The 27,428-nt window shown below is 39.7% G+C and overlaps 4 protein-coding genes and 1 long non-coding RNA gene across 6 annotated transcripts in view; 4 read left to right on the top strand and 1 right to left on the bottom strand.

The window, feature by feature from the left end:
• Window positions 1-27,428, top strand: part of LOC145435452 (uncharacterized) — a 78,496-nt gene that overhangs the window by 35,130 nt on the left and 15,938 nt on the right. The window lies entirely within an intron of this gene.
• Window positions 1,298-5,000, bottom strand: LOC145435453 (uncharacterized). The gene is made up of 2 exons (XR_013913847.1): window positions 4,772-5,000; window positions 1,298-2,511 (listed from the first exon to the last, which is right to left on the bottom strand). It is a non-coding gene; the product is annotated as an uncharacterized LOC145435453 (long non-coding RNA).
• LOC145435450 (uncharacterized) lies at window positions 1,585-13,080 on the top strand. Its single transcript, XM_080312728.1, has 13 exons — window positions 1,585-1,720; window positions 3,782-3,898; window positions 4,385-4,417; window positions 5,060-6,183; window positions 6,414-6,576; window positions 7,057-7,376; window positions 7,564-7,713; window positions 8,581-8,754; window positions 9,202-9,369; window positions 9,443-9,610; window positions 10,021-10,188; window positions 11,030-11,200; window positions 11,338-13,080. The coding sequence occupies exons 1-13, from the start codon at window positions 1,654-1,656 to the stop codon at window positions 11,407-11,409; spliced, it is 2,895 nt and encodes a 964-aa protein (XP_080168854.1). The 5' UTR covers window positions 1,585-1,653; the 3' UTR covers window positions 11,410-13,080.
• Window positions 15,730-16,583, top strand: LOC145435449 (uncharacterized). The gene is made up of 3 exons (XM_080312727.1): window positions 15,730-16,022; window positions 16,093-16,204; window positions 16,270-16,583. Exons 1-3 carry the CDS (start codon window positions 15,959-15,961, stop codon window positions 16,502-16,504), a joined length of 411 nt encoding a protein of 136 aa, XP_080168853.1. The 5' UTR covers window positions 15,730-15,958; the 3' UTR covers window positions 16,505-16,583.
• LOC145435448 (uncharacterized) lies at window positions 21,854-25,248 on the top strand. Its single transcript, XM_080312726.1, has 7 exons — window positions 21,854-23,452; window positions 23,751-23,840; window positions 23,910-23,975; window positions 24,541-24,629; window positions 24,684-24,792; window positions 24,846-24,954; window positions 25,014-25,248. The coding sequence occupies exons 1-7, from the start codon at window positions 23,438-23,440 to the stop codon at window positions 25,046-25,048; spliced, it is 513 nt and encodes a 170-aa protein (XP_080168852.1). The 5' UTR covers window positions 21,854-23,437; the 3' UTR covers window positions 25,049-25,248.

Here is a 27,428-nt window from a genome sequence, read left to right as displayed (position 1 = left end):
TTAGGCACAGACTTGGACAACTAGAATCTGGACAATATAATAAATAATTCTAGTTATCTATTTATACTAATTAGAGCAAATGCCGGTCATCTAATTCTAGCTAATTTGTCAAATATTTCCTTGCTCTAATTTGTGAAATGTTTCCATGCTTTCATTATAATTCTAATCTAAGGTCTGGTTTTCATGAAAATGCTTCCGGAGGAGTGTATCGTGCGAAACGAGCCAAGCTTGCTGCACAGACATTTGCTATTCTCGTGCTTGAGAATCAACTCAAATTTGATATGAACTGACTTGATTCCATGTTAAACTTTCCGTAAGTTCAGTAATTCCAATTCTAATCTAATTTGGAAAACAAACCGGGTATCTACTATTATAATTCTATACTAATTTTGGGAAACTGAGTAGTTAGCACTCTAATCCTAATCTATTTAAAAAAAACTGTGTAGTTATAATCCCAATTCTAATATAATGCGGAAGAACCTGTGTAGCTGCAATTGTAATTCTAATCTAATTTGGAAACAAATGTGTAGCTATCATTCTAACTTTAATCTAATTTGAAAAAACTGTGCAGCTGCAATTTCAATTCTAATCTATTTTTTTTTTTAAATATGTAGCTATCATTCTAATTCTAATAAGATTCGGAAAAAACCTGTCAAGCTATGATGGTAATTCTAATCTAATTTAAAAAACTTTATAGCTGCAATTGTAATTCTAGAATTCTAATCTAATTTGGAAAAAATGTTTAGCTATCATTCTATTTCTAATCTAATTCTGAAAAATATGTGCAGCTACAATTGCAATTCAAATCTAATTTGAAAAACATGTTGAAGCTATCAATCTAAGTAGACTATAATTTAATAAAACAAAAGTGTCTAGTTATCATTCTAATTCTAATTCCATGGAAAGTGTGTAGCTATAATCGTAATTGTAATCTAATTTATAAAAAATTGTATGTAAAGCTATAGCTCTAATTCCGATGCAATTAAAAAAAAAACTATAGCTATATATCTTTATTCTAATTTAACTCGTAAAAACTTGTGTGTAGCTGCAATTGTATTTCTAATCTATTTTATAAAAACTGTGTAGCTATCATTTTAATTCTAATTCTAGTCTAATTCCGAAGAAACCTTACAGCGATAATTCTAATTGTAATCAAATTTTCGTAAAACTGTATAGATATGATTTCAATTCCAATGCAATTTGGCAAAACTGTCTAGCTATAGTTTTAATTCTAATTTACGTTGGAAAAGCTGAAATTTTTGTAGTTTTACAACTCTTGCTGCAGAAGTAGTCGAAGGAATGTCTAGATATAATTTTAGGTTTCGCAGTTTATTATATTAGTTTCGCGTACGACACTACCTTAATTATGGACCCCAGTGCCCGTTACTTGAAAAAACAAGCCGTACCTTCACTACGCAGTAACATTTTGCACCAATATCATTTAGTAATGTATTGATATTGAAATAGACCCATCTATTTTTATTTCAATGTCAACATCATCCAATTGTATCCTGAAGTTGTGTACCTCAAAGCGGCTATGAAGCAAATATCATTTAGTTTGACACTAATCCAAAGGTTGCCAACAGTATTACCGATAACCGCTCATTCATTACTTTAACCAAAACGTTACTAACGAGGACATAATCCGAAAGAATGGCACAAGCAAAGATGAGTCCGCGTCGCCAGGAAACCAACTTTTTGACCGAGGATGATGTGACACGTGAGTACGGCATATATATGAATACCGCATGGAGATACTGATTGCAAAGGTTTCATATTTATCAACGATTCTTATAATACATAATACACATAGCCTGCCCTATAATATACAAATTCGACGCACAAGGAAAAGATGGGCAATTCCATTGACCCCCATGTGCGGGCGAATGCGCGTGGAAGATTGACGTTGGTCGCGCGGGTAACTTGCGGAGTCCCAGAGGCGTTGGAAACCCTGACAGTCGAGTTTTCAGACTGCGTTAGTTAACAGGGCGCGAGTCCAGGGCGTACAGAGACGCCTACGGGATTTGGACCAAGGTCCGACTAGTCACTATATGCATCTTGGGGGCGCTGGTTCGTGACTGTTAGTTGGCATTGGGCGCCGACTGTTGTCACGAATTGGTTCGCCTTACGAAATTTCTTCATCTCAAGGTGAATCTGCGTTGGAAGACACGGTTGAAGAAGTTGCCAGACAAGGGTTCGAGCGCAGGCACACGGGCATCGTTTTTTTAAGGGATTGGCAACCTTAATATAAAAGAGAGTATTTCCCCCACCTCAACCGCCTCAGACGGCACAAAATTTCACCACAATGGCTATTTTCTTAATGCCTGCAGTCGGACCTCACCAGTTCGCCCCTTCCTTATATCATTATTTGTCGGTCCCCACCAACATATATCCTCTTGTTTTCGATGGGGGTCTTTTGTCTACGTTTCATGTTCTTCCGGCGAACTGGTCCCGTCTTTCCTTGTCCTTGTTCTATGGTAAATATCCCATTTTCATGCATGTGATTTCTGCCTATATCAGAGATGAGCATGGATTAGGATTAGGTTTAAAAAAAACGGATTTGTGAATTTCAGTCGGATTAGGATCGGATTAGGATTAGAGATTTTTTCTGAACGGATTAGGATTTGAATTGAATTTACCGATTTCCTGGAAGATTCATATGTCGTGTGGCGAATGGCGACAAACTTTATTCAGATCAGTTGGTAATGTACTTATGGTACACTCGGTGCCAATGTATATGAGATGTGCTGTGCTATGTTATCTTAAATTAGGAGAATTGTTGGTTGTGAAAGAAAGATTTCCAACTCCTTCCTTGCATAAATTAGCTTTTTTCTGAATTTCAAGTTAGAAACGGATTAGGATTGGACACAGATTTGAATATATAAAAGTTCTGCTTTGGGATTTGGATTAGGCGTTTAAGCTTCGGATTTGGATTGGATTAGGAAATAAAAATTGCAAATCCGTTAATATCTGGCCTATAGGCCTATGTTCATCGTTAATTTCAAATCTTATCCCCGCCACCGTCAATGGAGCGTATTGTTCCGACTATATTTAATGTATCGTCGAGGTAACTCAAGTCGTGAGTGTATAGTTTCTTTGTGCCGTGATCTCTTTTCCGTGAATCATGGATGAATAAGATACTTTGAAACAAAAGCTGAGGTGGTTAGTAGGGCTGTTCAAAAACCACTTTTCTTTCAAATTTCCTTTGCTAATTTGTGGAGTATTGGCGATAGTGTGGTAGTGTACGCATCAATCACTCGGCACTATGCATCCCTCCAGGGCAACCGTTTATTGTAGATGGCCAAAGCCGCACATAAAAAGCACCAAGTTCAAGTGGTACACCAAATATCGCTACACTATAATATAATGCCGGAACATATGAATATTCAATCATTTAGTAACTAAATAAAGGTCTCAATGCAACCAAATTAAGCCTGACAAATTACTGCACTACAAACATCTTGCTAAGAACATGAGGCCAAAGGAAATAAACAGACAAGTATTGAGCACAGAAAATCACTTAAGCATGACACCCATTGTTACATTTGAGCGTGGCTAACAAATTGTTAAAATTGATAGGTTGCCTATAAAAGCGATGCACACCAATGTTGGCTCTATTCCAAACTGTAGAAGCATTGCTACATATGAAAGTATTTCATAATTTTACGTGGGAGGTGATATTGTCTCCGTTAACCTCAGCGCGTCTTCCCCGTTTTCTAGTAATATTTGCGGAAGCATTTTTTCATGACAAAAATCATTTTTACTGCCCACGTTTGTACAGGACATACGTCGCTTGCCGAAGGGGATGGTATCGTTCAGAAATTCGTAAACTGCGACTTGAACATCGTTGCAGGGAATCAGATCATCAAACACATTCATGTATGTAAAGACATTACAGGTACAAGCATCATATGCGCACAATTCTTGTTCTAAAAGACTTTTTCTTCAACTTTTTGCGGCTATTAGCTAACATTCCAAGGATGACTAAAACACTTGCTCACAAAATTTGGCATAATTCTAGCGAATAGAAGTGAAGCTATTAGAGTTGGAAAGATCTGAATTTATTACAAGCAATTTACAAGTCTTTTTTCCAAATTTAATTGGCTAACCCATGAAATTGCTTATAGTTGTCTACAAAAACGATGCAAACCAATTTGACTCAATTCCATCGCGTAGAAGTGATGGTATTCGAGTTTTTCATTAATAATTCTAGGATTAACCACTGTTTTTCAAACCCAAGTTTTACAGCTCAAATAGATTCGCATCTATTAGCTAAAATTGAGCCGAATTCGATTTTTAGCTTTTGATTAAACAAGTTGGCAATTCCATGGGGTAAACAGTAAAACTTGAAGAAGAAAATTTACATTCGATATTCATTTAACAGAGCCTAGAAAAAATGCGGATTCAAATCTTCTCGGTGAGTTATCGAAGATTTTCTGTTCATTTTGATTTGGGGTATTGAAGATATGCTACACCCGACAAAGCGCATATATTGTCCCCTATTCCGTAGCAGGACATCCAGCGAATTTTCAAGTGAAAATATATCTGTAAATGTTCACGCAAGCCTATATACATTTATTCTGCATGATTGGCGGGTGTATCAACTCGAACATTGTCAATGAAATCCATTTTGTTCGCAAATAGATATCCAAATTATCGAATCTAGTTTTTCGTAGTGAGGAAAATTTGGCAATGGTAACAGCTGTTGATAAACGGTCAGAAAAAAAGCCATGTTTATAATATTTGTTCGCTGGTTTGATCAATGTCATACCTTTTTCGGCAACTATATTCGAACAGCAGTGCAATCCTCAAGGGCGAGGCCAAGTTCGGTTCCTATAATCAAATCACATGATGTAATTTTTTTCCAATCCGGCATATAATCAACAATCCAACCTGTACCAGTAATCTCAAACACGCCCTATGCTTACTCTGGTCTCCAAGGACATTTTGATTGTGCTATTTATGTATTCATAGGACTGCGGTCCAATCTGCCGAGCTATACGTAACAGTAATGTACGGCAGTACTGGGAACACAACTCATAAACAATTGTTTTCTCAGAGACACAATTTCTTGAGAAAGTCAACCGACATTTTCGAAAGAAAGTGAATGTAAACCAGAATCTTCCAGCCTGTCCCACAATCATGGTCATAGACATGGAGAACGGCAAGGGAAACACCGGAAATAATACCTTATTCGGCCGCGACATTAAAAGAATCGATATTGAACAAGTACACGATGCAATATATGACAAAACGCCCGTGCATGTTATGGTTCTTGGTGAGGCAGGGGCCGGTAAATCCACGCTTCTGAAAACTTACTCAACGGCCGTGTCTGAGGGCAGGGTTCAGACGCTCTGTAACAATAAAATGACTCATTTTGTGGACGCAGGTACCCTTCAAAATCAAACTCTATCGGATGCGTTCAATATGTTATTCGTGGACCAAATGGCTGGCGATCGAGATACAGAACTGTCTTCAGATGAAGAATCAGCAGGAAGAATATGGTTGAAACAGAAATCGGGCGAAACTTTCATAGCAATTGATGGTCTGGACCAATGTTTGGAAGAATTTGGATGTAGGAGATATCCCGAAATCTCAGCCATAATTCCGGCGAAGGCAAACGACGTTATCGCAAACATACTGTCGCGGAAAATCTGGCCTGGTGTACGTATTCTCACAGCATCCCGATGGAATACCTATTGGGATCTTACAAGCGAGCAGAAACCTGATAAGACACTAGGATTGAGAGGGTTGGACGATGAAAACTTACAGAATGCAGCGTCGAATTTGACGACAGATAGCGACACCATGCTCAACCAACTCCGTGAGACTTCCCCCAAACTGTTAACATTGTGTCGAAACCCGATGTTTCTCAATTACATGACCAAAATATTCCACAGTAATCGAAAAAGTTTACCAGATAGTTTGTCGGGGCTGATTTCAGCGTTCTTCCGTGATTTTCTACACGCGTACAAGATAAACAACTATGAGGAAATTGCGAAGCTGGCCTACCACGGCATGAAGGAACGTAAATTCGTTTTTGGGTACAGATATCTGAGAAAACTGGCAATAAATCCAAATGAGGTTCTTCACTTTCTGAATCCCGGTGCGGATTTAGATGAAGGGCATGAAACCGCGATTTCGGATGACAAATTCTTTGTATTCTCGCACCAGACAATGCAGGTTCGAGGCAGACTTGGAGAGCTAGATAATTCGAGTTGTTTAATAAGAATAATTATAACAGAACGCCCGTAATGTAATTATAATCTAGTTTCCTAAATGTTCCTTTGCTCTGATTCCAAATTTGATTTACTGACGTTCGCTCCTCGTGAGAGTCAGTCAAAAAGTTCGGAGCGGAATAAATCAGCCAATGTGAGCATATCGCTTGTTGCAATATATATAATATATTTCAGGAATTTTGCTGCACTCTGCACGTCCTAAATCTAAATTCGGATTCAATAAAAGAATTCGTCGCGACCCACCTGAACGAAGGGAGAATGGAGCTAACGAGACAAATTCTGTACGGGTTGATATTGGATGATAAAGTTACTAAGCCGATGAGAAAATATCTTACGGGTGGGTGTACGGGATGGTGAAATCACGTATAATGGCGCAAAGAAATCATTCTATTTATTTTCTAGCCTTTATTAGATACATTTGCAATTGCTACAAGGGCATGATATCGGTATGGATCCGAAATATGGATATTTCCGGTTAAATTAAACTTCAGCCAATCTTGCATTTATGCAAGCCTTAACGGATCAAATCGTCGTTATGAAATCAAACTAGCTTATGACCATTTTTCAAATTTTCAGTTCCACCATACAAATCACTTTTTGTAAAATTTTCTTTGTTGTCCATATCTGGTCACGTTCATGTTTATCACATTGTTTCAAAATCATTCAAGGCGAAGATATGATCGAAAGAAAATCAAAACTTTACAGGAAGTTAATCTTCTCAGTCATAAGATATTTCGATTCCACAGTGATGGCTTATCTTGATGGATTCCCTGCATTACATTCTAAAACTATCCTCGCTACAAATTATATTTTACAGACAGAAAAACCTCGATAGATGACTGTCGCGAGATATTATACACTCAACTTCGTGATCTGATGAAAAATGGCGCTATATGTAACTTGCAAACCATCAAACTCATAAGCGAGTGTGGGTATGATACTATTTCTCGCATCGAAAACAGCGTGAGACGCATCGTTATCAACGCCGTTGGTCTGCCCGAAAACGATCAGATCCAATTGGTAACTATGGTAAAGATGCTGTCGCCTCTCGAACTGGTGTGGATTTCGGAACTCGAACTGACTCCATCACTGATTCAGCACGTGAAAGACTGTCACGCTCATGTCGATTTATTCAAGGTAATATCAAGCTTCCTTTTCAAGCAAAAGGAAATCATTCGGTGAATATTTATTCCCGATCAAAGTGACTTCGCCTTGTTCTGCCTAGACGCAATAGCTCAATACAGATTAGGCTACTATTAATGAACTTTGTCGGTTCTATGGTTGTAAAGAACGCGTGTCAAAGGTTTCCTTGCTCTATTAAAAGGTGGGATACGAAATTACGGATTCAGTGAATGAATGTCACTTCCCCGAAGCCATGGAAATCCTAAATGCTTCACGATTGCTTTGCGTTAACCTTCGGTGTTGTGATGATATGAAGCTCCTATTTCTACTCGATTGGATTCAGAAAGGACAGGTAGCAATTTCTATGCCTTTCGACAAGTTATCTGAATCGATATACCAGACGGCTATTTTGATAAATTCTGTTGTTAGATGACTTGAATTGCCCATAAATAACCCTTATAGACGTGAAGAGATAGCGAATTCCTACCTAAGTGTTGGGGGTTTGTCTAGCCTCCTCCTCCTCGCCGTATCATCCGTGTAAGCGGTGTTTTATAAAACGCCCAGAATTTGCCGTGCTACAAGTCGGCATCAACGGAATACAAATGAAGAAAATTGGCCTGGAGTAAATGACCATAGTAGTCGACAAACACCAAGAATACCGCAACAAACAAACATATTCTCATATTTTGACGTCGACTTTTGTGTTTCCTTATCATTGAAAATTGAATCCTGGAAAAATCTAGGATATGCACTCCACCCCTGTGTGTCATAATAAAGTGCTTAGGCAAGGTCGGTAGAGTTTTTATGACGTATATATATATATATATGGAAACCAAATTTTGGGTTCCGGAAAAGAAGACACTTTTTGCGAATCATAAAATTTACATTACTGAACTTGAGAAATGCAGATTTAAAATTTTCGACTGGAAATCCGCTTATGTTGATTAGAAAAGGGGTCATTTTCCAGTCCGACTCCAAAAGACCCGCTCGATTTTACAATATGGCGTTTATTTGCTGTGCCAGTCCTACGGCCTCGCTGCCGAAGCTATAAAGGAGGGCGATTCGTCAAAAACGACGCAATTCAGGCGTCCTCGGGGGACATTTTCGTGCTCCTGATGAAGGAGGACAAATACTCCTAAAGAAGTTAAACAGATTAAATTTGTTATAGATATAGTTGATGACGAGATGAGGAAAAACTTGCAATCTATTTTCATTTCAGATACAGCTGGACCAGCTTGGCTTATTGAATATAACTCGTATCGACACTATACGGACATTGTTTGTATTTTTGTCGAACCAACCATTGGACTTTCTTCGCCTGAACGTTGATCCTAATTTATTCCAATCACAACTGACAGAGATCATTATATCTTACGGGGCAAAAACGAGGAAGGTAACAATTTTTACTCGTGATTTTGTATTGCTTGATTTTGGTGGCTTGTTTCTGGACACCAAGCGAAAATCTGATAGCATTCAAACCCAATAAAATAACTCATAATCATATTTAACGAGATCTGATCACTGGTTGTAAAGATTATTCTAAAATATACATACAAATCTTACGGAACCAAAATATAATTTGAGATTTACGCTGTCTAATAGGTCGGAAAAATCAAGCATATCACAAAATCGGTAAAGTGTGATATTTATAAATATTGGTGTGGTGTTTATGAGAAAAATTTGAGTAGTTTCATGGGGACACTGTCTTTTTTATGTAGGGCGTTGATCAAAAAAGCGTTAATTTGTTAAAACTTGTACATTTTTGACCGAGTAATAATATGTAGAAATCCTTCTGGCATTTAGTTATTGCCAAATATCCGTTTTCTCTGTTACATTTTAGGTCAACACTTTAGTCATCGAGGATCAATCTTTGACGTCCGAAAAACTTCGCGGGTACTTGGAGGTTTTCCGAAAATGCGGTATAAGAGGACTTTCACTCGCTAAATGTCGTCTAACAGAAACTGACGTGAAATTGATTGCTTCAGTCTGTCACAGCTACAATATTCAGGTATAGTCCATGCCTTCATTGATTAGCATAAAAACGATGTACATTGCACAATGCACGATATCAATCATTTCAGCTCCAAAAGCTCATCATCAAAGATGAAGCGATGGACGAAGCTGGGTACGAAGAAGTCAGTAGCGTTATAAATCTAACCGATTGTAAGGAATTCCAACTTGAGCTCTGTGGGCTGAACAAGACAAAGTTACGCCGACTATCACAGGGATTCAGGAAGAGAAATGCTACGGTAAATTAGCCTGAAAGTATCGTAATAGAGTCTACAAACATTTGAATACTGAATATACGAATGGGCTTGTTTTCTAGCGGTATCATGATGTAGAATTGTACATGCACATTTTGCACATGGATAGTGGTAGTTCCCATACAAGAATGAAGTTATTTCGGAGTATAGTCCATTCGTAATGTGTTTGTGGTAGCCAGCAGCCATCATCGAATTGATTCAAATACAATAAAACATGCAAATTGTTATCAACCTTACAGCCATTTAGGTGATCACAATACGGTCGAGTTCAATGCTACACGTGATAAGACGATATATACTATATGTTGACAACAAAGTTTCTACGTGACCTAGAATATTAATTAACTAATCGCCTAATTTTCGGAAACTTTATGGAAGCTGTTATTCTAATTCAGCTACCAGAACTGACCATAGTCGATAGTACAATGCCTCCAGAGGTTTATGAGGACGTGGCAGCGATTGTTCAAATCACTCATTGTAAGGAAGTGTGTTTCGGAAGGAGCGATTTAACGCCGGACAAGTTGGAGGCTTTCGCGATCGCCTGCAGAGACAAACAAATAGTAGTGAGTAATTAGTAGCCTATATATAGATTGGCTTTATTATTGAATTCATAGTAACATTATCCCTTTTCTAAAATATGCCAAAAAGGTGAAATATGAACTAACCACAAAATCAGGACTTAATTCGGATTGACATCATAGCAACTGAGCAAGGTGCTAGCCTAGGATTTGAATGTCATAACCAGGGTTGCATTTAAAACAAATGGTGTTTTAAAACACTTTGTTCATCATGCCATAATTGTGTAAATACTTTACAAAAAACATGTTGTATGAGCCTACGGACAATTACCACCCGATGTAGCCGACGTATATCGATATGGGATGGTTGGAACCCTCAAAAAAATCAGTTCAACAGCAATAGTACATATATATTTCGTCACAGGAGCTAATTTTACCCTATATTTTCAATGGTCAAAGTCAATCCACTATGACGTCACAATTGAATATCCGTGACGTCATGGCTTTAAAAAACATAGAAAACAATAAAAATATGTTTAAATTAGGGCCTTGTTTTAAACATGCATGTTTTAAAATGATTTTTGTTTTAAATGCAACCCTAGTCATAACACCATTATTTCGCCATATGCAACACACACAGAAATGCTTTTCGCCCACTTCCATAATAAATATTCGTTAGAAAACGCAACAGAGGAAAATTATCCGCCTTAAGCCGCATTACTGTGGCGTATTCGTTTCCAATATTGTGACTTGAGGAACTTGGGTCACAGTAAGTCCGAGAATGTGCATAGGTCTACTTTTTATAACCCACATTAACACTAAATGTAATAAGTCAAGCTATTGTACCATGAATTCCATTGAAACAACATCATATGCTTTATTCCAGATTTCGAAGCTTTTCATTCAAGAATCGCATACAACTGCAATTGATGGTAATATATCGGCTTTATGTGACATAATGACGTCTACTGTCGAAGGGCTATATTTGTATGACTGGAAAATCGATGCAAACGGAGAGAAGAGATTGAAAGAAACAATCCAGCTTGAAAATTCAAAGGTTCGTGATCTTCCTAGACACGATCGTGAATTCAATGAAAATATTACTTTCAGTAATAATATATTGCGTCAAAGTTGTTCGCGTCGTCTGTCTGTTCGTCTGGTGGTGATTTATTTCGATTTATTTCTCATCTACAGATAAAAGTACTTCGTCTTCCAAACGGGATATTCGTCAGGAAAAAACAATCCGCCACGCACCCAAAGCAATGAATACGCACATCAGTTATACAGATGTGATGTGATTCCTGCAAAAGATAAAAAGAAGGAAAATCAACGAATTTATGCAACTCGATCGATTCAAACACGTCAAAACGTTCTATCGTGATTTTCTCTGAAACAGAAGTGTATATGCGTAACCTTTCTGGCGAGCGAGCTCGATGCAAATACTACTATGACTTCATAATGCTTTTTAGTATATATATGCTTTCTAGTATAGATGCAAGGCGGCGCATCTCATTAAGAATCGGCCATGGTGATGGCGAGACTTATAAATAAAATGCGATATGGGACTACAGAAAAACAATCGTGAACGGTTTGATACTGTCCCCGGTACCGTGCCGTACGCATTACATAAATACTATTATTTGACATCATAATTAGGCACATCCGAAACACCTCGTATTGTTACATCGTCCTTGTCAGAAGGCATTTGGGCACTGAAAATGAAGCGTTCAACCCACCCTCGGCAGGAAAGTGCCCAGAGTCGAGTGCTCGATATTACATTACTATTGTAACAGCAAGGATGACACGCACACACTAGCACAGTCATACTGTGTATCCGATATCAGTGGCGAACAATGGGAAGCGAATATTTCATGTTTACTATCAAAAAAACTTCAATAAAAATATGTAGTTGTGGTGTTCGACGGACTTGTTCTGAAATGATATCGATATTACCAGAAAAAGATAGTTAGAATAGAAACTTGATAACTTATGCGTATGTAAATGGGAATCGCAAATCCATATAACCGCCAGAATCTCGACATTTGCGAATTCCATTGTGAGGGCCGACTGTTTGCGAACACCGACAAGGTTCACGATGTCCACGAGGTTCAGTGTGAGTCGAATGCTGGGCGGCACTTTAAATTCGCTGTCCTCTGCTAAATATGAGAGTACAGACGAAACATAAAAGTGCAACTATGTAGGCAGACTTATATACAAACTACCAATCAATCGTTACTTGAAGGTCAATAACTATACTTTTTCTGTAGCGACGGTGTAGTTCTAGTTAGCCATAATCACATAATCACATATCCTTTCAAAATTTGCTGTTGGCCAGTAATACCATTTGCCGTTTCATGGCTAAGGCATTGCAATAACTCTGCGCACTATCGACTCAGTCATGTTGCTCTCCGGATTGCACGTGTAGTTACCAGTTTGATTGTGAATAAAGACATTGTCAAGAACTCAACTACGGAAGTCATCCCATTGCGGAAACTTGAAACAATGTCACACCCTGGTAATGTGCATGGCTTTAAGCTGAAACGCAAGCTCAATAACAGAATTGTATTCAATATATTCAGTAGGATTTGGTAGTAGCCGTAGCAGTAGCATATTTATCAGTTGCATCTTTGTTCCGAATGATAAATATATCATTTATCACCGATCTTGTGACTTGGTTATAACCCTGCCTATATATTTTCGACATATACTTGCATGTCATGCATGATATACGTTCTCATGAATTTCGAAATCAACTTCCGTCGGTTGCAGGCAGACATTTGTGCGCGATTACGTATAGAGCAGGGGTTCTCAAAGGGTGGGCCATGGCCCACTGGTGGCCCACAGAGCATTTTGAGGTGGGCCACGAGGCTATTTAGAAAATTTTAGAATTAATGCAAGTTTAGTTTTATTAGTTATGTTAAACGCTAGAAATATATTCATAAACTTTTCATCCGACTTTGATCAGACGTAGTGGCACGCATGGAGTCAGCATGTACCAGTCGAAAACGGGAGGAACAAACGGCGGCTTTATCCACTGGCTATGACAACCTACAGCTAACAGTAACTAAAGTAATTTCGAGTATATGATAACTGGAAGGTAATGCTGAAGTAGCCGAGTATTCCGACAGGGTCATAGGTCGTATGCCGTGGAAAGGGGGTGCAATAAACTCGGAATGAAGTGTAATTGATGCATAGATTTACTGTACTTCGGCAGGTCGTATTATGGTAAGACAAACATAGCCATAATTGAAAATTATTTGCAACTTCTGGTGAAGGTATACTGCACCACCGCAACGAACCGTAATGGATTGAGGATTAAGCAGAGCGCATTAATCTTTGGAGTCGGTTTAAAATGTCTGACCTGGAAATCATTGAACATAATTTAAGAGTCACATGAATTGGTTGTATCATTGGATTGAATATTCTGTCATTGCAACTTCAGTTTATTTGGTACAAACATACATGTGTACATGTGCATTGTACAGCATGCATATTAAAAAAAACTCTTTCTCCACTTCTCTGGAGTAGTAGCACCCCATTTACTAATGAATTGTTTGAAACTGGTCCAGAATGATTATATTTTAACCCACAATAGTGGAACTAAAATTCTAATCACAAAGTGGATGCGGGAATTTGATCATTGTGTTTCGCGACGCGAATGGAGCAGCGGACGATCATAATATACACAGGAGTTTTAGCCTATGATCTACGAGGGCAGTAACTGCCGCACCCAAATTCCCAATTGGGGGAGCTCGAAAGGGCCCAAGCGTGGCCTACGATATTCACGGCTTTATCTGGTATGCTTGCAAGAGCTAACAGGCCGATGCTCACAAAACAGAAATTCGCGATTATGCGCTATTTCGCTTCTCGCTACCAGACGCATCGCCTCAGATAAGCTGTATGTATTCGTACAACAGGTCAAATCAGTACCTTACCGTCAGAAAGTGACAAGAGACAGCCTCGTAGATGCAGTTATCCACCTATTGCAGAAGTAGGCTAAGTAGTGAGAAAACACCGACATGCTCATGTAAACAATTTTATTGCATGGTAAAATCAATTCAAGCACGTGAAGAAGAATTGGTACACATGTCATATTAGAAATTACTTGCAATAACCAACTTGTATCAAAAACAAACTTGCAGCATACAAGCTACGGCCATAAGTACCGGTAATGAGAATGAAATGCATCACCGAAGAATGCAAGCTACGTCTTGCTCAACTGTCGTTGTTTTAAAGTCCGTATTTAAAGTATTTTCTCACAGAGGCATTAACTAGCTCCTGCTTGTTATTGTAATATATATTCACAATGATTTTATTCACCGCGACTTAGGGTGAGGGCAGATGATTTTATCAGAACAATCTAGGATTAAAAAACTGGATGAAACCAACACGGCAAGTGGTTCTGAGGGAGTAAGCAGTCCCCCACGATCGAGTAAGTCGGAATAGCATGACCTTGCTTACAATTTACCCAGCAACTACGCACGACACCGTCTCACTGTAATGAGATAGAAATGATTCGGTAATTTGAATAGCCACTTCTTCAATGACTTTTTTGAAATGGTAAAAATGACTTGAGCTTGATGTCAATTTTTAGGATGGAACAGAGCAGTATTATCTTTTCAGAATTGGTAACTTCTGTTGAACCAACCAGAAACCTCCCCCCCCCCCCGCACACATTTGCCTATACCGTGAGAATCGTCAACCAAGCATTAATCAGGTTCAAGAATGAAGCCATATCTTCCGTGAGAGGCAAGTAACTTTTGCAAGCTGCAATAGTCGACTCATAGAATGGAGCAAGAGCTAAGTTGACATTCTGCTTGTTATTGCTTGGATGTAACGAGGCATATATCACTTTTGGTGCTTTCCGCAAATTCGAATCATTATCATGAGATTCCCTGATTTTGTGAAGATCGTTCCATGCAATAAATCCGCCGGGTGATGATACACCTGAAGAATCAACGGCGAATGAAAATGGAGGAAGACAAATTTCTTGGCTCGAAAAGTTCTTCCAGTAAATTGTGCTCGGATTTGTCTCATACATTTTTGAGATATTTCGGGAAGTTGAATAATGCGCCACGCCACACCTAGTCATCATTGAATTCCATACGGTAGAAAATTACATATTGATTACCCTCTTCTGTACATGGTATATAGCTTTCTGGAGTGTGGGACTCGGTCAAATCTTATAAACTGCTCATCTTATCAGACAGCTCAAAATCTTTCAACTGATCATTCTGAAATATCCTTCTCTTCGGTGGTTTCCTGCAAGGGGTCATAGTCGGGATCAATGAAGGCCGTTGCAGCTCAGGCTCCGATCGGATGGTAGGAACTGGTTTTCTATCCAAGAGCAGTTTTTTTCGAAAGCCACAGTCGTTGATGTACTTTGCTTCTTCGAAGTGCATCGCACAAATTACAGAATTCTTCTTTGGCTTCCAATCACGTCCATTCACGAAAGATATCCATTTTTTGTACCTCCAAATCCTCAAATGGAAATTGAAACTTTTTGTTTAGTTGTCAAATATCCAGCCATACAATCATAAGCCCAGCATTTATCGACCATTATCAATTATCATCTATATCGTCAAATACAACTTTATCTTATATTGAAGAGTTTTTCATGCTGAACATTTATAGCTTAAAACGACTGCCGAAAAACGCAGCATGACGGAGAATTTTTAAGTTGAATGTTGAGAATCCTGACCTTACAAAAAACGAGCTGCGAGTCAGTGATGCGTTGTATGACGTCAGATTGTGTGCAAAGTCGGCAAGTCGCCAAGGCAATCCAACGCTAGTTAGTTAGCAACGCTAAATAATAATGGAAAGAGATACCAGTGATACATCTAGAAGCGGAAGTTATTCGGAGGAATTTTCGGACGAAGGTATCAATTATATGTGATATCAAAGAAATATATAGCCAACGCCTTTTAATTAATCTACTTGTGATTTTAGACGTTCTTGATCCTACCGAGTTAGAACCCATGGTTTCGGATGGAGAGGTCAGCACCATCAATCCAACCCCAGTACCTGACAGCAATAGCACAAGACAAGGCAACACCGAATGGTGATTATAGCGATCCCTCTCGTCACTTGTCCAGCATGTGTTCAATACTATATTTTATCTATAAGGTGCCAGTGCTCGCTGTGCCATGTTATGCCAACAGGCAGAGAACCAGTGTGCTGTAAGGAGCTCTGCTACGTACGCGACCGTTTGGACTATCCTAGCATTAAGTGCATCACGGAGCACCCTGGATTTTCTTCGGTCTGTTTGGATAGATGGGTTCTTGAAACAGCATATTATGGGTATAGGCAGCAATATGGAAGGCAGTCGACAAGCAGATACACACTACACGAGTACGTGTAGGTACATATTCAGCTCAGCAACTATGTATATCAATTCTCAATTGCAGGAAATTGAGGCATACATCCTACCGTAATTTTGTGCGATGGATATGGGGATGGTGTGGCAGAGACAACAGGAAAGTTTTGCCTTCGTGCGTGGTGACAAGAATCAGAAAAGAATTAACCTCTGACAGCTATAAAGGATTCGTTTTTAATCATTCATGAATATATTTGTTGAGAAGTAAAGATGTCGTTCTACGAAAGTCAATGTAGTTAGTGAGTATATGGATTGTGTAGTGCATACAGAGATAGTCGAAGCAGCCACTGCTGGTACTTAGGCAGAACCATGTAAAAAAGTAGCAAGTAAAAAGTAAGTGCTCTAGGCCTAGTCTGATCTCAAAAACTGAAAATTGTCGAGTAGAAGTAGCACGAGTAACCAATATCTACGTAAAGTACTATATTACTAGCCCCCTGGTAATCTATTAGGAGCACGATACATTCCTTGTTGTAACGGCATTAGTACTGTAGGTCCTGTTGTGGTCACTGAACTGCCTATACGATTCTAGATGTAGAGCTGTCTTCCTTTTTTCTGCCAGCGCCACAAAGTCCTGTAAGTTTCCCTATGTAATTACACGCGATCCTGAAGTATTATCGGTATATTGATTGAAAGTACCAATTGATCGATGATACTTATATTCAAATGATAAGACAATACGGTACTGAAATAGATCGAAACAACATAGTTTTGAAGACCCAGCAAGATCGATAAATATAGTGCCGAACGTCTGGTGGGCCGATTACTATTGATACGTACAGAGTACCCTATCACACCTATATCCAGAATGTTTCCAAAGACATGACCAAGAAATGATGTCGAGCATGCGCAATCAAGCGAATACAAATATGGCTCTCAAACTATAGACCCCCCAATAAACATGAAATGCCCATCGTAACAGGCCTACACAGCAACTCATTTGCCAATCGGTACAAATTACCACGCTACCCACATATGCATATAGCATGAATTGGAAAATATATAATAAAGTGGTCCATCTTTCAAGTGTGATGGTATCTGCTTCTGTGAGATCTGATTGCATCACTTCTCTCTGTTTTTTCTGACAGTGATGCAAGAGGTGGTGGTATTTCTGTCTTCTCCAAAGGCAATCCGAACGTGATACGACGCTCGACTTCGGCAATCAGTTTCTCACAGTAGTCATATGTAGCATCCTCAAGAACTTTCTGAACTGAGCAGCCCTTCTTGTATTTGTGATATTTCACAGCATAAAGAGGTGTTCCAGCAGTAGTTAGCCGATGCTTCCTCGACACGTTTTCATTAAAATGAAGTACCGCTAGCTGCATTCTTGCTTTCTGGCGTGATTAGTGGTAATGGTATAATTTCGGACAGAAGTGATTGAGGAGTGCGTTGAAGGAGCGTTGCCCGAAGTATTGCTGGAATTTGAAAGCTGTCGTATGTCTTTGCACATTGATTTTGAATATAGCACTTCCATAACTTTGTCGTAAGCGAATGAATCCGGATTGAACCAATGTCGAGGTCTTGACAATTCACCATGCTCACAAACTAGGACAGAATCATTGTTTGGGTGTTCATGTACATTAATTATGTGCTGACCAACTGCACTCCAAATTTGCTGATTAAGCTCTGGGTTGCCATTCCCACGTCTCGCACAGAAGTAAACCTGGCTGCCCAATGACTTTTGCCAACGTCCAATAAGCTCACAATCCTTTTTTTTTAGACAAAGATGAGAGCTTCTTTTTCAACCCTTTGGCAATATGCCACGTATCAAATGTATGTCTTGTGTTCGGATGATCTAACCGCAAATATTTCCTAATTTGAGGATGTCGGTCTGTGACAAGCTCTTCAACTGTAACACTGGATAATGCACTCAAACATCGTCTCAAACCTTCTTTCTCCATATACGCACTACCTCCCGTTTCATTTGACCGAACCAACTCGGAGCTCAGAACTTTTCTTGAGGCGGTATCCATTAGAGTGTATATCATATACTTTCCGCTATGTCCTGGACTGTCAGCCCTCCCATCACCAGATAGTATCAGTGACTTTCCAGCAACCATTGTCAAATCGCACTCATTTGCAGTGGTATATACATGATTCACAGCTGGAATCAAATATGCTTTTTGGTAGTGCATATACGTAGAGTGGGAAATCGACTGTAAACCCATCAAACGAAACATTTTCAGTGCTTTCGAAGGAGATGATCCACTTAACATGATAGCACTGCTCATCACAATGTTTCCTTCACTCTTGCCTTCCCTCAAGTACTGACTTTCCCACGTACGGTGATAGTTGCATGACTTGTCAGGACACTTTTGATCAATTTTCATCAAGGTGCCATGGCATGCAACTTTAATGTCGGCTTCCATTTGGCACAAAGGGCAGCTTGAAAAAAGATCAATGATCTTCTGTTTTTTAACCATCACAAATCCACTGGTGGTGCATTCAATTTCTTCAGTTACATCGCTCATTTCTGATTCCTCGTCACTCTCAGCATCACTCAAATTGTATTCACTTTCATTGCTATAATCCCCCACATTGGGGTAATGAATATAGCTACTACCAGCCTGACATGAAAAATCTTTCATCTCCATTATAGCATTCACACCCTTGCTCCCATATGAACTCAGCTTAACTTTATTTGTCTGAGTCACTTTATCTAATAATATTCGGTGATTGGAATAGGCATCACCAGCAGAAGTACTCTCGCCCATAGATGATTCGATGATATCCATATCACACGGATCAGTTTCCTTGGAATAGCATCCTTTTTTAGCTGCACTTTACTGCATCGAAAACCTGCCTGCCTGTGAAGATCGTTTATAGGCACAAAGCATTCCGGTTCAAAATGGTTGCAGCACAAAACACAACTTAAGAAGGAGGATGGTTTTACTGGCGTTTCCAACCAATCTTTCCTCGTTCTCCTAACCGCATCAACCCATGCCTTGTGTCTTATAGGTTCAGACTCTTTCCTGGCGAACGCATGCAACGAAACCTTAGGTTCTGTATAAGAGTCATTTGAGCACCCGTAAGCCACGCATCGTTTACCGTTTTTTCGTCTCCTCTTCGATAGGCTGCTATCTACTCTGTCCATATTCCTCGATACACGGCAAAGTCGCTAATCACTTTACCAGAAATAAGGAACAAGACAACAGATCGCCAAATATGTACCACGGTGAGTGAGCAACAGAAATAAAACTGCACACAATCTGACGTCATCCCACGCTCGACTGATTTTGTGTCGTTTCAGCGGGGGGTTGCTGTTTTACGCCCGATATCTTGAAAAATACTCATTTTCTGCCAAAACCATATGTATTTTCAAAATCAGTGGAAATATATCTACCGAATAATGGAAAGTCGATTTAACCGATGAAGATGTCCTTTAAGCTAAACCTGAGTCACCAAGTATATACAATCAGTCAAAATTAACTGGAAGAAACGTCACATGAAGCTCGCCACCAATTCTTCACCACATACATAATACGCACCATAAAGAATTATCAAACCACTGCATAGCGCAGTGGTTCTCAACCGGTGTGCCGCGGCACGCTAGTGTGCCAATTGGACTGCTCAGGTGTGCCGCGAGCAAATGTTGTAAACTATGTCGAAGTATCAGAAAAATCCAAATTTTGAGTGTGTCATTGTTGGTTTTTCTATTGAATTTACCCGATCAAGACACGCGATGCACAATACGATGCAGTAACAGATATAAGGATGTCGCGGCGACCGTATCTCAATCTGACATCCCCATTAGGTCATGGATTGGGTCTTTCTCTGGGCTTCATATTGTAAAGACGCTTTGAGCACAGCAACGTATAGGACGGAGAATCTAATAAATCCGCGATTCTTCGTGACTTGCTACTGCACTGCCATGAATCAAACTGGGGCCTCCACCGTCAATGGGGGCGATACGCTAGTTTGCCCACGCATAGTAGCATTTAGAAAGGTGATAACTAAACTCGGGCAATTGTACCGTGATATTGAGGTGTGGCTGAAGGTGTTCACCTTATACTTGTCACCCCCATCAGAACCGGATGCAGAACAGGGACATGACGCAGGTTGATGACCTTTTTATGTTTATATTTGTAGTCGTATTCTTGCCATGTCTTTGTAATCGATGATAATTTTAAACCATATCGATATTACTTATTTTGATTCCTGAGATGCCAACCTATAGCACGGCCCCCCAATTTTTGTAAGACACTGCTTTTACGGATCGGAGGACGAGTAGCAGCCTACATAAACCTCCAACACCTGGGAAAGGCATTCTCACAATCGAGAAATGAACTCATTTGGAAGTGATGTTCACGTTTACAAATTAGAATTACCAACATAGCCATTCACATTGCGATTGTTAGGTAGCGTGCCAGCACTGGAGGTGAAATGTAGGCTCAGCGCGCAAAGTTATGTTGCAGGCGACAAATTCCAGAATTGAGAATAAAGTTAATAAAATTATATCAGTTACAAATTTCTCATCGCAGAGGTTTATTATTCCGGTTTGTTGGAACTGCAATACAACTGCGGTTGGCTGCCAGCAACACTATTGAGGTATACTATCATCACAGGTGCCATTACACGATCTGCGTGGAAATGCGTTTGGCATAATACATTTCTACGCCTCTGTATCGGTTAGTGGCGATCGCGACTCGACTCTTCAATGCGACGGTTAATTACATCGACAATGCGTTAGTGGGCAGACTTTATTGTCAAGCCAATCTCATGAAATTAAGCTCGACCTGAAGTTTAAACGAGATCCCAGCAGGCCAGTTATGTGGTAAGCGGATAATTCAAAACCTCACACGGAAGCGGAGAAAGTTATTCTTCCGGCCTGCAATAAAATTGTAAAGAAATGTTAGGGAAGAATTATAAACGATTCCCATGTCTAATGATACCATTCGCATACGTATTTGTGAGATGTCCGCTGAGATAAAAGAAAACTCAAGCAGAGATAAGCTTACTTGAGTGCTCCGAAAAGGTAGTAGTACTTCGTCAGTGCCCACTGCCCGCCTCTGTAAGACTATGGTTGCTGCTATACGCATTCTGGTAGTTTGCCTGTGCCGTAAGCCAAAAGAATTCAGAACCACTGTGCTAGTGTGCCGCGAAGTATTTTTCGGAGACGGACTTTCAGCATTCCCGTGGCCACTTACTGGCCACGGATAATTTCGTGGCCGGCCACAGATATTCCGTGGCCGGCCATGAAAAGTGCTATTCTATGGCCGGCCACGAAATTTCGGTATGGCCGGCCATGAAATTTCCATGGCCGGCCATGTCAAACTCATTCTCATGGCCGGCCATGACTGAATTTCATGGCCGGCCATAGCCAAATTTCATGACCGGCCATAGCCAAATTTCATGGCCGGCCATAGCCAAATTTCATGGCCGGCTGCAATATATCAAGTTAGTATTGATGATAAGTACTGTACGTGACCCAATCGTGGTCTAATGTATGATCAATTATGTTCTGTTATGGGCGTACAGTAAATAGAACTAGGCGAAGGCGAGAGCTTAGCTCCGTTTATAAGCATTTTCACCCGAAATACCAGATGAATACCGATACAATGAAACGATAGGAAGAAGTCGAAACGATCTGGCATAGTCTCTATATATCAACTGGAAGCACACAAAATGATGTAAAGAATGCATTAAAAAGGGAGATATCCGCCAAATGAAACAGGAAATAATGGCATAGAAAGCTAGAAGCAATGAAGACATATCAAAACTGGTAACTGGTAAGTGTTGATTTGGATGCTTTTTTGTAGAAATAGCCCCAAATATTCGGCTGAGACTCGTCAGAGCTAATCGTAAGCAACTGTATAGAATTGGAAAAAACAATGTGCACCAAATATATGTCAGAAAATCTGTATAAGTTCAACAAAAGCTGCGAAATTCACATGACATTGTGTGGCCGGCCACAGAACAGCTCGGAGCTCGCTGTGGCCGGTGCTTCCCCCGATCTGATATTGATTTTTCTACTGCATTGTGCAGTTGCAATCGTATGTATGGTTGGTTATATTTTGTAAATATGAAAATGAACGATTAAACAATATGATATTGATAATGTGATTAATGTCCTTCATTTTTCAACCATGTTTATCGTTTATGATAAGTCTGCGATGAGAAGTTATACGTATATATTGGATCATATGTAGTTTAAGGATGTAGGAGCAGTTTAAAATCTTTCGTGAATTGCCCTGGTGAATTTATGAATAATACAATACTGCACTGGAAAATTGTCTTACTTCACTGCAGATTTGTTTGATTTACGCTCAAGTAGATTCGACTATATACCACCTTGAATACATAATAATCTATATGTTTCATCGAGATACGTGAACGAACGGTCAATATGCGGGCATTTAACCTGTTTCTCGTTTTCAGTACTAAATACCGTAATCACAGTACCCGGACGAAACAATTAGGGAATCAAAGAACAAAGAATATGTGGAAGATACTCTTTTAAGTTCCAGAAACGCTGTGAAATCTACATCACATTCTGTGGCCGGCCACAGAACAGCTCGCGGCTCGCTGTGGCCGGTGCTTCCCCCGACCTGATATCTCTTTTCCAACGGTATGGAACATGTAGTTGCAAACAACTACATAGTTTGTTATCGTTCGTATTGCTGAATAGCTGTGTATTGCGTAATGCCGGGCTGATACAATCCTTCTTTTCTGTACCAGGTCTACGATAAGTCTGCGACATGAGGTTATATACAGGTCTATATTTGATCATCGACATCCTGCTGTATATACCATGTTCGCCACCATCAACCTCGAGGGACCTGGCGTTAAAATTGTTGGAAGATGCGGGGGGTAATCTAAAGTGCCCTGTGAATTGCGTTGACGAATTCATGAGTAGTACATTACTGTACCGACACCTGGACTTAATTCATTGCAGATTTGCTGTATATGTAAAAAAGGACAATGATTGTGATGCAGGTACGTAGCACTGGGTAATATTGGCAGGGTTCAAGCACATCTTCTGTTGTTTCCAGAAATTTGCTTTCGACCTTTTTGTCCGATACCATTGAGTTTCATTCTATTTCCAAATTCTAAGGTGAATATTGAAATCCAAATTATTATTGGACATAATGTTGATGGATAAGCAGGGTAATTTGAATATTTCCCTCTTTGAATTCTTCTATTTATGTGCTGTCCTTTCATGTCATAAGAGTCGTGTACGAATGAAAGGGGTAAAAGTAAATGCCGAAAGTTTATCTAGATATACTCATTTCAGACAGGTAGCAGTGAGATGTACTTGGATTGCCAGTACTCCACGTTGTGGTGGTGTGATGGTAGATACCGTGGAACCCGTCACAAGAAATTGGTACGTAATCAACAATTTTGATAGAAACAATTTTTCTTCTCCGTATTAATCGATACAGAATATTTCCAGATTCATCAATCGTTGACATACTCGTTCATCACAGCGTTGCATGTCGTCAATCATTGGATTTTACTGGTTGGACTTATTTTAGGCTTACCATACGTCCTCTTTTAAGAGGATTTGTCCTCTTTTTTGAAAGTGTCCTCGGAGGACGCCCTTTTGTCCTCTTTTTTGAGATTTTGTCCTCTTTTTTAGGATTTAGAGCAGATTTAGAGGAAATTGCGAGTGATATGCCACATATTAGCACAGAAGTGAAGGTGAAAAACGGTGATTTAAGCTCTGAGCGACAAGTTGACCTTTTTTTTTTAGTCAACCGATCGCAAAGTGGGAAAAATTCACCGATTCTTGAGAATTTCACTCCGGTTTTGCAAGTTGCAAATTTCTGAAAAAGTGTCCTCTTTTTTGATTTCCAAAATATGGTAAGCCTAACTTATTTATGATAACAATACTAGAACGATACTTGCATCTACCTCGACTTCAAGTAACTGATGAATTGGATACAAAGATGGATAGGTCGGTTTATAGATTCATCCTTCACACCAAGGAGAAAGGAAATATGATTAATGCCCTACAAGGAAGCGACTAGGGGCCTTACGGCTTATTGGTGTGTTAATAATTAAATCAAATGTATTTGTGGCAGGCGACTAACCTAAATTCAAAAACACTCTACTTATACGACCCCGTGGGCAATGAGGAACACTACCGAAGCCGCTTGGAACGTAATTGGAAGTGAGTAACTGAGATATTACATGTTGTTGACACTGCATATCTCTATGCTCCCAGGGGATTCTGGAAGTACCATACAAATAGTTCTGCCACTGGGTGGGAAATCGTATCCAGGACTCATAGTCAACAGAATGACTCTTATAACTGCGGAGTCTTGTTATTGAAGGTAACTCAAAATTTCAAAAGACTCTTCATGTGTAATCGCAATTGCTGTTTCAGTTTGCCGAGCACTTTCTGAATGGTGACGAGGAATTCGACTTTTCTGCGAGCACTGAGTGTTGCCGTCAATATCGTCAGGCATTCGGGAACATGCTTTTAGATTTTACTGGTAAATTTGTGTATTATTAGGTTTGAAATTTTGCTTATTCATAGTTTCTTTTACCACAGAAAAGGACGTATTGCAGAGGAGACGCTTCGGGTAACGCCTCGAAATAAATTCTACTGGTTTTCTTGATTCGTTAATCTGTGTATCAGACTAATAAAATCAATTCGTTTGTATAATATTAATGGATTCCTTGTGTACAATACGTCAGTGCGGTGATAATCCGAAAGAGTTCATCTAAACGCCGTTTTAGCGATGGGACGGCGTGGCTGGCAGTTCGCAATTATGATTTTATATACTCTCCTTTATATAAAACTGGTATAGGAACACACTTTCTGATGTAGAGGATTATGATTTCAAGACAAGTGGACAAGTAGACAGGACGGTTTAAGGAACTTCTGTTCGGGTGGTAGCACTAGTAGAGTTTACATCGTTCCCCACCGTAAATTTGTGATAGTCAGAGAGGATAAAATACATTTCTACAACGCATGCAGGAAAAGCGTAAATATGTGCCGAGCCGATGAAATTTTAGACCCTTCCCGACGACATGAAGTAGTAGGTTTAGTGATATAATTTGATAACTGACGATATTCGTGTAATTATACTTCACAAACCAAACCGACGCAGTGCAAATAGAGATGATCTGCTTCAGATAGTCACAGTGATGGAAAGATGACAGTTTCAATCAATCTAGACGAGCAAAGATCATTAAAGGGCTTCTTGGATGTACAGAACCTCAATATGATATTCAAAAATCATTAACTGGCCACGAACCTGTGGCCGGCCACGATGAATCATTATGGCCGGCCATGAAATTCGCTGTGGCCGGCCACGAAATACCGCCTTTCCATGACCGGCCACGAAAATTTCGTGGCCGGCCACAGAAAAATCTGTGGCCAGTAAGTGGCCACGGGAAAGCTGAGACCCCTACTGATTTTTCGTTTTCAAAGTGTGCCGCGAGGACAAAAAGGTTGAGAACCACTGGCATAGCGGTATCCTACGCCACGCTGTAATCCGGTCAAAACGACAGCTAAACGTTTTCCACTACACTATATACGGAATATCGTCCCTGGAGCATTTAGCTAATCACGGCATCATCCTGTAACATTTCAAACGCGGCGACGAGCTCGAAAACTTCAACTCAAACTTGAGGGGTCTGCTACAGAGTATTTCAATCGCATTACTGTAGCCTGCCTAATAGTACAAGACGGTCAAAACGGCAGCTTAAAGCATAGCTGTCAACCTTCAACTCGAAAACTCGCTTCAAAATGCGAAGAGTCCGGTATGAGAAGCGAAATCGAGACAATCGCCGATTGTCACGTTGAGAGTAATCGTCCTATCAAAACTTTCGCCCATTATTACGTCAAGAGTAATAGCGAATTTCTGTTTTGTGAGCATCGGCCTGTTAGCTCTTGCAAGTGTAATGTACCAGATAATGCCGTAAATATCGTAGGCGCCGGCCCAAGATTATTTCGTTGGTCGTTTGTTGAGGATATTTATTCAACTAGAAAATTTTCATGTCCCTAGAGGTGTAGATTGAAATATAATCAGTAAATTAAGAGAAAAATGCGCATATTTTAGACAAATAGGCATATCATCGCCGTCGACTACCACGCATTGAGCAAGATTAAGAATCTCGGATAAGAGGTGGGCCACAGTACATTTTCAAACCGGAAAATGGGCCACGACCAAGAAAGGGCTGAGAACCCCTGGTATTGAGGTTTACAGCGATTCCAAATTTCCGCATGATAATAGACGGCATGTAATTTTTCATAGAGACTCCGACAAATGTCCTTGAAGCTGCTTGTTCAACTTTTAGCAATATCAGAAACGACCAACAGTTGAATATCGTATAGGCGCAGCTCCAAATAGAGCAATAACATTTATCACCGAAGGATACTCAGGAAGTACCACGGATAAAATAGTAACCAAGCTATATGGGTGTTACTACGGTTTTAGGTTTGCATCAGCATCAGAGCCAGTAACTCGTCTTCTATATAATTATACTATATTAGGGATGTAGCCTTTCAGAATTAATCATCTTTGTGCTATTCGGAATTTGAATCACCCTTTGATTACCTACTTTATTGGGCCGATAGTAGACGATGATATATATATACCTTAGCATCTTCTACGTCCACTTGTATGAATATAACTTTATTATAGTTACACGAGCTTTCGCAGCTCTGCTCCTGCATCGGGTGTTAAAGCGAAAGTAACGCAGAAAAAGCAAAGCAAAAAAGATTTTGTATTTGGACATAGGTATAATATGACATCATAGTGGGTGATAACTTTCAGATTCCAAAATCGCGTACTTTATGACGTCATCGACATTAAGATCCAGTTGATGTTTGGATCACTATGGTAACTTGTACTCCTAAAAATTGGATACGATAAGGTGTTTATAGTGTAACACACTTGCAGAAAAGAGTCAAGTGAACATTGTGTAGTGAAACATGCACCCTCTATTCAGCCCTTGT

The sequence above is a fragment of the Botryllus schlosseri genome, chromosome 3 (assembly GCF_051294905.1).
Source record: "Botryllus schlosseri isolate E-star chromosome 3, Bs_hap1, whole genome shotgun sequence".
NCBI classification, from domain to species: domain Eukaryota; kingdom Metazoa; phylum Chordata; class Ascidiacea; order Stolidobranchia; family Styelidae; genus Botryllus; species Botryllus schlosseri.
The sequence above is the reverse complement of the archived record's forward strand: the minus strand, read 5'-3'. Positions and strand labels throughout refer to the sequence as shown.

Excerpts from the sequence above, each read along its gene's own strand:
- LOC145435450 (XM_080312728.1), top strand. The coding sequence starts at position 1,654 with ATGGCACAAGCAAAGATGAGTCCGCGTCGCCAGGAAACCAACTTTTTG. Across the intron at positions 1,721-3,781 it reads GACCGAGGATGATGTGACAC|GACATACGTCGCTTGCCGAA; the intron begins GTGAGTACGGCA and ends ACGTTTGTACAG. Across the intron at positions 6,184-6,413 it reads TCTCGCACCAGACAATGCAG|GAATTTTGCTGCACTCTGCA; the intron begins GTTCGAGGCAGA and ends AATATATTTCAG.
- LOC145435449 (XM_080312727.1), top strand. The coding sequence starts at position 15,959 with ATGGAAAGAGATACCAGTGATACATCTAGAAGCGGAAGTTATTCGGAG. Across the intron at positions 16,023-16,092 it reads GGAGGAATTTTCGGACGAAG|ACGTTCTTGATCCTACCGAG; the intron begins GTATCAATTATA and ends TTGTGATTTTAG. Across the intron at positions 16,205-16,269 it reads AGACAAGGCAACACCGAATG|GTGCCAGTGCTCGCTGTGCC; the intron begins GTGATTATAGCG and ends TTTATCTATAAG.
- LOC145435448 (XM_080312726.1), top strand. Across the intron at positions 23,976-24,540 it reads TCAATCATTGGATTTTACTG|GCGACTAACCTAAATTCAAA; the intron begins GTTGGACTTATT and ends TATTTGTGGCAG. Across the intron at positions 24,630-24,683 it reads CGCTTGGAACGTAATTGGAA|GGGATTCTGGAAGTACCATA; the intron begins GTGAGTAACTGA and ends CTATGCTCCCAG.